This window comes from Alosa pseudoharengus, unplaced genomic scaffold (assembly GCF_046254945.1).
Source record: "Alosa pseudoharengus isolate Yale_2024_CS ecotype anadromous, Long Island Sound unplaced genomic scaffold, YU_APseudo_1.1 YU_APseudo_1.1_scf_2, whole genome shotgun sequence".
NCBI lineage: Eukaryota > Metazoa > Chordata > Actinopteri > Clupeiformes > Clupeidae > Alosa > Alosa pseudoharengus.
The window spans coordinates 30,786,619-30,797,751 of record NW_027468663.1 but is presented as its reverse complement, the minus strand read 5'-3'; the positions used below and the strand labels follow the sequence as shown (position 1 = coordinate 30,797,751).

General features: G+C 39.8%; 2 protein-coding genes across 4 annotated transcripts; one reads left to right on the top strand and one right to left on the bottom strand.

Annotated features, from left to right (window-relative positions):
• The first annotated feature begins 961 nt into the window (after positions 1–961).
• Positions 962–5,091, top strand: xcr1b.1 (chemokine (C motif) receptor 1b, duplicate 1). 3 transcript variants are annotated; one of them, XM_076294471.1, is made up of 4 exons: positions 962–1,052; positions 1,897–2,922; positions 3,891–3,949; positions 4,281–5,091. In XM_076294471.1, the coding sequence occupies exons 2-3, from the start codon at positions 1,899–1,901 to the stop codon at positions 3,929–3,931; spliced, it is 1,065 nt and encodes a 354-aa protein (XP_076150586.1). In that variant the 5' UTR covers positions 962–1,052; positions 1,897–1,898; the 3' UTR covers positions 3,932–3,949; positions 4,281–5,091. The 3 variants fall into 3 exon arrangements, with proteins under 3 accessions (XP_076150586.1, XP_076150587.1, XP_076150585.1); XM_076294472.1 differs by having other exon boundaries at positions 4,236–5,091; XM_076294470.1 differs by having other exon boundaries at positions 3,891–5,091.
• Positions 5,092–7,570: 2,479 nt separating this feature from the next.
• Positions 7,571–9,469, bottom strand: xcr1b.2 (chemokine (C motif) receptor 1b, duplicate 2). Its single transcript, XM_076295921.1, has 2 exons — positions 9,395–9,469; positions 7,571–9,178 (listed from the first exon to the last, which is right to left on the bottom strand). The coding sequence occupies exons 1-2, from the start codon at positions 9,453–9,455 to the stop codon at positions 8,169–8,171; spliced, it is 1,071 nt and encodes a 356-aa protein (XP_076152036.1). The 5' UTR covers positions 9,456–9,469; the 3' UTR covers positions 7,571–8,168.
• Positions 9,470–11,133: the final 1,664 nt, after the last annotated feature.

The following is an 11,133-nucleotide window of genomic DNA, read 5'->3' as shown; positions in this document are numbered from 1 at the left end:
AGTAACTAATAAAGTAACTTGTAATCTAACATAGTTACTTTTAAAATCAAGTAATCAGTAAAGTAACTAAGTTACTTTTTAAAGGAGTAATCAGTAATCAGATTACTTTTTCAAGGTAACTGTGGCAACACTGTATTTAAGCAAATACAGTTGTTTATTTAAGATTAGTGAGTGTATGTTTTAACCTTTGTTGAGACCTTGTTGATTCCTGTGGGCAGTACAGTAATCCTTTTGTGAGTATTATTTGGACTCTTTGCTGTTGGCCACCAAACTCCAGTGCTTCAGTAGTGTTTTCCCCCCTGAGTGTTTTCTCCTTTGCCTGCCTTCCATTGGACTTACTAAACCCTGCCTGTCTTGAACCCGAATCACTGTTGTCTGAGCCTGTGTCGGTGACACACACACACACACACACACACACAGACGTTCCTGTAATCTATAGATAGATATCCTTAGCCCCTTCCAAGCATTTCTCATTCAAGCATTGCAACATACAAAAGTTGTAAAAATGTTGTAGGCCTGCAGGAGCGCCTAGATCCCAGGTACAGTATGTGGCACATGTTGTGGCTGTCACCAGCCAGTTGTTTTTGGTTGTATCAGTTGTGTTATATTGATTAAGCTAAGTTGTTGATTGGTTATGGAAAGGGTACATAGTCTGAGATGAAGGGCCTTTCTGAATTCCAGGTACAGCATGTGTGCAGCACGTGTTGTGACTGTCTCTTTGAGCATTGCTGTTCTGTGTCATGTTATAGAATATATATTTGGCTTGGTTGTTGATTGGTCAACACAAAAAGTAATATAAAACATACACACACTGTGCTCCAAATGACAACAGTAAATAAGAAACATCTGGTTGCAGTTCCTTGTTAAAAAACCACATACAATTTCGGTACCTGCACGTAAATTTCAGTACTAGTAAAGGTCACTTTCACTACAGAACCCACCCATATGATGAGATTCACTTAAATAATCCTTTTGTCTTTGAGAGCATCAGTCTTACTGTACAGTAAGACATCACCTGTAGTCACTTTGCATCTGTATTTGCACCATAGAAGGTAAGTAAACAGGTGACATCAGTTAAAATTCAATTGCTTTTCCATCCTTCCATGTATTTTATTTCACAAAGTTGCGGCAGAGATTTTTGTATATGCTAGTTATACATGAATTTCTTGTTGGTTTCGATGGGATGTGTACTTTGATATGCGATGTGAAGAGGTAGAGGTAGTAAGGGAAGAGTTTAAGTTTAAGTATTCTAGACAGGTCATCTATTAGAAAAAATATGCTTTTATCCCCTATCAAATTTTTCTTTTCGAATTCCTTGCTAGAAAGCATATTAGAACAGATTGACTTGGGGGACATGTTGAACATGTCAAATGGGTCATTCAGTTCAACCTCTGATATTCATAGTCCCCTTGATATAGCATGTGCAGCTTTGAAACATGGTGTTTAGGGCACATTTCAAGAAATGATTCTGACATTCTTATTACAGTAAAATAGTTTAACCTACTGAATACATTTGGCATGTCAATTAATAGGACCAAAATTGGTGCTTTGTCTATCACACTGTTTGCAAAGCTCTCAGAGGAGTATCATTGTCAAGTTTCAAAGCAGCACATGCCACATCAAATGAGCTATGAATGGTGGAAGTTGGACTGAATAGACAGAATGGAAAATGACATTTTCAACATGCCACAAGTCTTCATCTGTTTTAACATGCTTTCTAGAAATGATTCTACAGAGAAAACATTGACATTGACTAAGTTTGCTATTTGGCACTAGTGACCAAACTAGTGACTTATCTATTCGGCAGAGACTTCCAAAAGAAATTACAAAACATTTGATAAAAATCAAGCAATAATATATATTTCTTAATTGATTTATTTATCCTACTTTTAACAGAGATGAGTGATCTGATAGCTACATCTGATCTGGTAACTGCAGATTATGACCAGAATTCCTCAGATTACTACAATGAAGATTATGAAGATGAAATGTGCGAAAAGACAGAGGTTCGGAAGTTTGGAGCGATAGTCACAACGGTGTTCTTCTCTGTGGTGATCGTTTTCAGCGTGGTTGGGAACCTATTGGTCCTTGTGATCCTGGGGAAGTATGAGAACCTGAAGTCTATGACCAATGCCTTCCTGCTGAACCTAGCCTTGTCCGACCTCATATTCACCTTGGGGCTGCCGTTCTGGGCCTCTTATGACATCCACAACTGGATGTTCGGCAAAACCGCCTGCAAAGCTGTGAGCTTCATCTTTGATGTGGGCTACTACAGCAGCATCATCTTCTTGACCACCATGACCATCCACCGCTATATGGCTGTGGTCCACCCCATGTCCGTGGTCATTTCCAGAAAGAGCTTATATTGTGTGGTGACGTCTTCCATCGTGTGGGTGGCCAGCTGCTTGGCCGCCACCCCGGCCCTTCTCTTCAAGACCAGCTATGTCAATAATAATGACAACTCCTTGCATTGCGAGTACGAAAGCACCAGATGGAAACTGGTGGGTACTTATCAGCGAAATGTTTTTTTCCTCATTTCTTTTGCCGTTATCATTTTTTGCTACACTCAGATCCTTCTGCGCCTTTTTCGGCCCAATTCCCATACCAGGCACAAGACTGTGCGGCTCATCCTCATTATTGTTGTGGTCTTCTTCCTGGGCTGGGCGCCCTATAATGTGACCCTGTTCCTGCAGTCTCTGGCTTACTGGCAGCTGAAGCCTTTCGACAACTGTGAGATCAACATCACAGTGGACTATGTGTTTTATGTGGGTCGCCTGCTGGCTTTCTCCCACTGCTGCCTCAACCCCATCTTCTACATGTTTATGGGCATCAAGTTCCGCAACCATCTGAAGCAGCTGCTGTGGTACTGCGGGGATACGACCAACATCCGCCGACGCCACAGTCGCCTCATATACTCAAATGGTGAGGAGTGCTCAATGTACTGAGCAGGGCTTGATTGCAGGTTGTTTGGCTCTGGGGCCCTCTATATTCTTCCCTCATATACTACTCACAAAGCATTATACTCTTTTTTTATATTCTATTTTATATTATATTCTATTTCTGGCTATATATATATTGTGTGTGTATGTATATATATATATATACACAATTACTGCATTTACATGGAATTATCCCAGTTTTTATTATTGGGTTTTGAATTTTTCTGACTTCTCTGTGTTTGCGCATACAAACATCTCGAGTAGGAGTAAGAATAAAGGGCTGTTCACATCAAGAACCATAATGATAACGATAATGACAAAATGGTATATTCCTAGCTAATATGAATGACTATCTATGTCCACACATAAACTATAACAATAATGACATAAAGAATGATATCATTGGGGATCACTTTCAGGAGTGATTCTGAAAACGATAAAAAGCTGACAGCCAATCAGAATCCATCAAATTTTAGCCATCACGTTCATCAACATGAGGAGAAACTTTTCTTACCGTTAGTCAGTGTGGATTGGATGCTTTTATCGTTATAGTTATCTTTATAGCTATTGTTCCTGATGTGAACGGCCCTTAAACCCTTATCCTGGTTTATATAGGGTTATGCTAACTGGAATACTGGGCACTGTGTACACCCTACAAGTGGCCCTAATAACCAAGTGTCTCTGTGTTCATGTAAACACCATATCATGAATATGATCAAAATCAGGATTAACCACATGACTGGGATACTGAAAAACATGTAAAGGCAGTCAATGAGACTTTCAGTAATGTTACTGGCTGTTCAATAATTCTGATGTGAGCTTGTTTCAAATTATGGTGAGCTTTTGCAGTGATGTCTCCTTTGCTAAAGACACAATGTTAAATGAAACCTTCAAAAGGTGTATTTTACATAGTTCAAAATTGATAAAATGTTTTTTTTTTTTTCATTTCAGCGAGTATGCCAACTGTTACCTCCTTCCAAGACCAGTTTTGAAAAAGCCTCTAAGATGAAGTGAGTGACAGATTAGGACCTTACTCATTTTAATCAGAACTCTCATTTTGATTAAGAGGCAACAGGAGAGTAGATGTGACTTGAGGCTTTCCTATTTTTTTCCTTTCATTTCCAGTTCTTTCTCCACTTGAATTTGGTAATCTTTAATGAATCATTCACGTATAGAGTATGTATTGCATGGTATGGTTCACACTCTATGCTATGTCTGTCTGATGTGTACTTGTATTTGTGTCTGAGTAAATTTTGTCATGAGATAAAAGTTCAAAAACGTTTTTGTCTTTTACAGTGTTTTACCATTTTGCTAACATGGACCCTCCTCTTGCCGTTTTAGGAATGGATCTCATTCTGACATTCTGTAAAATCCCCAAAATGTGTCAGCTGCAGTCAAGGCACAAGTCTATGCTATATTTGCTAACATGGACCTTCTTTTTGCCATCCAGGAGTGCATCTGATTCTAGTAGTAGTAGTATAACTTTATTTAATTCTCAGAAAGTTCAGTAATGGAAGTCCTCATTTACAATGAAGCTGAGATTGCTGAGACATGGCCATAAATAAAGTTATACTACATAGTTAGGAAGAGGAATTCTGAATCATGACATTGCATGTAAAACCCCTGAAATGAGTCAGCTGTTATCCAAAGCACAAGGGTACTATAATGCACAGGAAAGTTAGGATGATTCAAGGGCCACACACCCACAGGGGGACCTCATATGTAAGGGATCATGTATAGAACGCCGGTCATTATTGGGAAAATAAGTCCCAACAGGGCGAAACGGTCTTGTTTCGCCCTGAAGGGACTTATTTTCCCATAATGACCGGTGTTCTATACATTATCCCGCTTATTACACGGCTACTTGCCAAAACGAAAAAAATAAACTCCACGATATGTCTCTTATTTGTTACCGTTTCGTCATGGCTTTTGCTGAGAAACAAATAGTTCGCAACACACGCTGAACTTGAATCAAACATTCTTTAGAACACAGCTGATCAACCGTCTGCTTTCACTTTTGAATGAAGTTCCAATGCAAGAAGTGACCGGAATACTTGCGGAGTGATATGATCAGCAGCACAAAACTCGTTGCCATTGACAGCGGTAATTACATGTTTGAAGAGCCGTGTAATAAAACCTAATATATAATGACCACCATTTGTATTATTTATTTTGTTTGTATGTGTGGCTGGGGGATTATATTATTTTATTGGGCCCAAAATGTCTTGTGGCACATCTGACAAAGTGACTTGAAAGTGCAACAACATTTAAGGCCTACATACGGTACATGGCTGGTGATGCGACGGCGATTTATGGCAGGTGAGTCGCAAAATTGAATAGAATCTATTGAAGCAAATGGTGCAATGCACAAAGCAAGTGGAACGACGGGGTGACCATTGCCGTCACATCGCTCTAATCAACCCCTTTCTATTTTTTGAGGTGATATTTGATACATCATAATATAAACCAGCTGTCTGGTCAGTGTCTTCACTGAATAAATGGGTGCCCAAAATTTTGGAGCTGGCAATTCTCCAAAATTTTCTTCGCAGCACACTACCATTATTTACAATGAGCTAGTTCACTGCTTTCATAATAAAACGTATTTAATATAAATCGTAAAAATACAATCGGTCACATTGCAAGTAGTGTGTATAATAAAACAAACAGAATTCCACCGTTGTGTTCTACTGTCGTATCGCAGGCTGTGTGTCATCCAGGTGCACACTTTTCATCCCCCTCTCCACATTACATATAGGGAGGACGAGAGATGACAAGCCTATTACTGGTGCTATGAGTGATGCATGCCAGGCAGACTCTTCTCTCCTTTAGTCCGACTCAGGGGCTCCTCAGCCTGGATTTCAATTATGTGCACTTGTGGCCAGAATAAATATGTAAGTACAACAAATAATGTGCATTGTTATAGTATTAACTATACTGAGTACATTTCCCATACGGCTTTGTTGTATTTGGGTTTTGATGCAGGTGTTAGAAATGGTTAGGAGAGCAGAAAAGTGTGGGACTGCAGTGGCTTAGTGGGAGAGAGTAATGTAGTGCTGGAGAAGTCAACTGTTTCAGGTGCCAAATTTGTTTGACTTGAACTCATCGACTTCACCACATTGTTAGCCCCTGCCAAGAATCTGCTGCTTGACTAAGAGAAGATTTTAAAGGAAAACTCCAATCTAAAAACAACCTAGAGTCTATTTTATAGATAGATGATAATGGGTGTACACTTTTGTTGGGGGACCAAAACGACATCCCTCTGAGTAGTTCTGAGTAAGACTGCAATATGATTTTACAACGAAATACAAGGATACAAGGAAGTTTATTGTCACATGCATATAGTTACTGGAAGTAAGAAATGCAGTGAAATTATGTCTGGTGTCAGCCTATTTGTGCATTTATGGGGGGGGTAAAAAGTGCAGTAAAAGAGGGGTTTAGTAGATTAAGTGGCAAGGGCTGCATAAGAAAGGTGGGGGAGGATTGGGATGGGGGGGGGCACCAACAAGGAGCACCCAAGAGCAACAGGGGCAAGGAAAAACTCCCTTACCAAGGAAGAAACCTTGGGCAGATCCACGGCTCAAGGGGCTAACCGGGGGGGGGGGGGCAGAAAGGCTAGGCAATCAAGGACATGGGTAGAAATCAAAAATAATAAATAAAAAGTTCTATGGAGATGTGTGTGTGTGTGTGTTTTGACATGTGATGAAATAAGAAAATAAATAAAAGGTCTGTAGCATAGGGTGAGGAATGTAAAAGTGCTAAAAGTCTTGTAGGTGTGTGTGTGTGTGTGGGGGGGGGGGTCATGAGTGCTGAGGAGTGAATGAGTGCAAAGTCAGTATAGTGTGAGTTCAGAGTTGGGAAATGTTTGAGAGTGCTGAGGAGTGAATGTGTGCAAAGTCAGTATAGTGTGAGTTCAGAGTACGGATGGCCTGGGGATAAAAACTTCTCCTGAGTCTCTCAGTTCTGGCTTTGTGACTACATAGGCGTCTTCTTGATTTCAGCGGTAGGAATAATCCATTGTTAGGATGAGAAGAGTCCTTCAGAATCTTTTGGGCTCTTAGGAGTACTCTTCTGGAATAGATATCTTGTAGAGCAGTGAGTTGAGTTCTTATAGTACGTTCAGCTGAGCGCACTACTCTCTGCAGAGTACTACAATCTCTAACTGTGGAGTTCCCATACCAGGTGATGATGCTACCAGTTAGAACACTCTCAACCGCTGAAGTGTAGAAGGCCTTCATGATGGATGTAGAAACTTTGAATTTCCTTAGCTGACGAAGGAAGTAGAGTCGTTGTCTGGACTTCTTCAGAACATATTGAGTGTTAACAGTCCATGTTAAGTCTTCAGTAATGTGGACACCAAGGTATTTAAAACTTGTGACTCTCTACAGGTTGCCCGCTGATCATTAGTGTGGGGGGTAACTGTAGTTCTGCTGCTGCCTTCTGTAATCCACTACCATTTCCTTGGTTTTATTGATATTCAGTGTCAAGCTGTTAGAGCTGTTAGAGCTGTTAAACTTCGGTACTGGAACAACAAGTAGGGCAGTTAATCACAGTTCATCCATTGCAACTGGACTGATGAAAGGTCATGTACACCTGTAGGCTACATTGTATTTGGGGAAAGCAGAAGGTATCAGTTTTACATTTATTTATTTATTTATTTATTAACAAACAAAACAATCCCTGTCATTCCCATGCAGTTTTCAACAGCTATCAAGAACAGAGGTCATGCCATGGATTTTTGTGAATGTTTCTTCTTCTACATATGCACGATTTTAGTCATCTTTAGTTCATATTCAACTTTATGGTCAATGCACAAATTAAAAGTGTAAATGCATTTTACATTACCATCAAGTGCATGTGTAGGATTTTGGGAGCATTTCCTTGTGACTGCTGCTAGTATGATAAAGACAAGTCTAAGCTAGATGACTTGAAGCTCTGTGTTTAAAGATGTCTGCTGAAGGGTACGCCCATTTTATAGATGCTCCAACTCCATGACAAGGCTAATATTTTTTACAAATCCAACACTGCTTTAGAAGTAACCATTAATACAAACAGAAGTAGCTAGTACACAGACAAAAATACTATTGATTTAATATTTGATTTGTTTAACTGTCTGTTGCTGTACATTGAAGAGACACAAACACAGAATAAAAGCACTCTTAAATAGTTAAATAGTGACAGCCTTTGATCAGACCAGTTAAAATATACCTTGCAAATATTCACATATTAGCCTTATTCCATCAGCGTCATCTCCACACACATTGTACTTTTGGGTCCCTTCTGCTTTTCAATAGCAGAGTGACTGATTGGCTGATTAGCATTCTCCGAACAATGGACGAGTCTGCAGAGCAGGTTCCTGAACCTTGGCCTTAGCATGTAAAGTAGCGGATTGACGCAGCAGTGAGAATAAGCAAGGATCCGACAAATGACGTATGCAAGGTATATGTGCTCATTTGTTTCCCAGACTGATGGATCAAGAACTGTTAAAAGGTACAACACAAGATTGTAGGGTCCCCAGCAGATGAAGAAAGCAGTGACAATACTAAACAGTAGCACAACTGTCCCCCACCTGCCTCTCATATTTGGGACAGATAGCACTGTCCTGAAAATACAGCTATAGCAACACACAATGATGACAAGAGGAAGCAGAAAGAGAAAAACTATCTGCATGTAGGTCCAAACCTTGTCTTCCACCTCTCCAATTTCACATGAGTATGTTCCATTTGTGGATGAATGGACGGAGATGAGGACCTCTCTGAGGCTCATGATCACACTGATGACCCACGTAGCTACACAGACCACACACGCACAGCGCAGCCTCCGGCCTGGTTGGGCTGTGTACCGTCCCTTCAGCACCACAGTACAGAAGCGGTCCAGCGTCATGGTCGTCAGAAGCATGAGACTCCCATACTGTCCGACAAAGTAGGCTCCAGTGAGGAGCTTACAGGCAATGTCGCCGAATACCCAGTGGTACAGAAAGTAGACAGCCCAGAACGGCAGTGTGAGTGTGAAGAGGAGATCGAATGAGGCAAGGCAGAGGAAGAAGAGGTTGGAGACGCGCCGCAAGTCCTCCAGGCAGACAAGGGCACTCACCACCAGGCCATTGCCCACCATGCTGAGGACGAAGACAATTAGGAGGCACACGCCAGTGATTCCATCGTGTCCATCGAATGGGCTTTCAAGCTCAATGGGATAATCCCCAACATCAAGAGTAGTGTTTGATAAACTGAAATTTGTTTCTCCTGTCCAAGAGTCATGTAAGAGACAAACACAAAGAAGAACTGAGCTCTTTTGTACACCCTGGGCTCTTCAGTCACACATAAAACAAGTAAGAACTACTGTAGCCTATTGACATTTCACTAAACTCTCCCTCTCACAAAGTATCAGATAGTCAAGTTAAAACATCAATAGAGGGTTTGTTTTCATTTATTTACTTTGGTGAAACAGACAAAACTTACCAGACATTTCAAAAGCCTTCTGGTAGAGTATGTCTTGAGAGAATGCGTGTCTGAGGGGCATTTACGAGAATGAGGAACAATTACATCTGTTTCTTCACGGATCGTCTAAACCCTTCCCAGATTATTCAGATATGTCAGCAAGACAGGGATGGACATCTCTTCAGGGTTTTCTTTTTTCACATTGTACTCTGCAACTAATTTCGATGTTATTCAAACATTCTATTTCTTTTTATATTTCTGTATTCTGCACAATATCATATGAAGGCTGTGAGTTTGATATAATGTATTAGTTCTTTCATGCCCCCACCCACGTCATCAATAATATTGAATATAGTGTGATCACCACACCAGTGGCCATCCTAGATTCTGCTCGACTCTCCACACATACAGAAAATGATGACTTATGTTATATGTTTCTATTTGATATATTTTGGAATTCATATAAAGTTATTTTGTTAATAATTAGGGCTGTCAATCGATTAAAAAAAATCTAATTAATTACATACTCTAAATTAATCGCATATATAATTTTTGCTGTGAAAGTATTTTAAATATTTAAATTCAAATGAATCATTGAATAATCAGCATTAGTGACATTAAAGTTCAAAGCCTGGTGCCTGGTGTCCCTTTAATGCAAATTTGGCATCTAGCTGTTTTGTTTTCATCCGTCAGTGATAAATACTTCCCCTTAGTGAGTGACCATTTAGTTTTTCCTTTCATTCTTGTCATTGGATTATAGGTGGTTCAGAGAAGGGTTTTTTTTTTGTTTTTTGGATGACTGTTCTCAAGAAAGATACATTTCCTTTTTATAAAAAAAAAAAATATCAAATAAAAGTCAATTTTGTGCATTACGTTTAGGGCTGTGAAATGTTTTGTAACTAGTAAGGCAAAAATGTTGATCACTGCGCACCACATGCACTGTAAAAAAAGGAAATGGCAATTGTTGTTCTAACACACATTTGTATTGTTATCTGACTCAGAAATATAAATGTGACATCTAACAAATAAATACATGTTTGCCCGACTCAAATTCTCAGAAGTTGGTTTAACAAGGAATTTTGAATAGCCTATACAAGATTTTTTGAGTTCCCTCAACTGTAAACTCATGGGTATGCGCATTGCTCATGTTCATGGACAGGCCTACTACGGTAAGGGGTTTCCAATCCCTTTATCCAAGGGTACAGCCGTTTTCCCTCGAGTTTGAGAAGATTGGCGGACTTGAGATTTTCAGGTAGGCTAATTATTGTTATTTCAATACAGTTTCATAGAACGCTTTTGTTCAAAGAAACGAAGATAGATTTGGTCGGTGAATTAACTAGAGTCGTATATTTAGTGTATTTAAACCGAATTACTGAAGTTATTAGCTGTTTTTAACCGTAACTTCAGGCTAATTTTTTCACGTGATGTTCTATGCAGTCAGTAACTTAAACTGCTAAAACTGTTAAACTGTTACTTAATTGGATTTCATAAGAACCGCGGTGGTTGGAAATGTTGTGGAGCGTTTTCAAGCGGGATAGAAAGAACTACGTCTGCTTAACTAACGTTAGTAGTAATGACTAAAGGTGTTTGAGTCGTGACTCACTCGGATCTTTCACCCGTGTCTTTAAATTAACCCATGAGTCGCGAGTCTCTAGTATCATTAACCCGGATCAGTTGAGTCCTACTACAATTCAATCTAAAACGATAAACAGCGCCACACACAAACCTCTTGCAACATTAGCTAGCCTCCTAGCCCTAGC

Excerpts from the sequence above, each read along its gene's own strand:
- xcr1b.1 (XM_076294471.1), top strand. The coding sequence starts at position 1,899 with ATGAGTGATCTGATAGCTACATCTGATCTGGTAACTGCAGATTATGAC. Across the intron at positions 2,923-3,890 it reads TCGCCTCATATACTCAAATG|CGAGTATGCCAACTGTTACC; the intron begins GTGAGGAGTGCT and ends TTTTCATTTCAG.
- xcr1b.2 (XM_076295921.1), bottom strand. The coding sequence starts at position 9,455 with ATGCCCCTCAGACACGCATTCTCTCAAGACATACTCTACCAGAAGGCT. Across the intron at positions 9,179-9,394 it reads GAAGGCTTTTGAAATGTCTG|GAGAAACAAATTTCAGTTTA; the intron begins GTAAGTTTTGTC and ends ACTCTTGGACAG.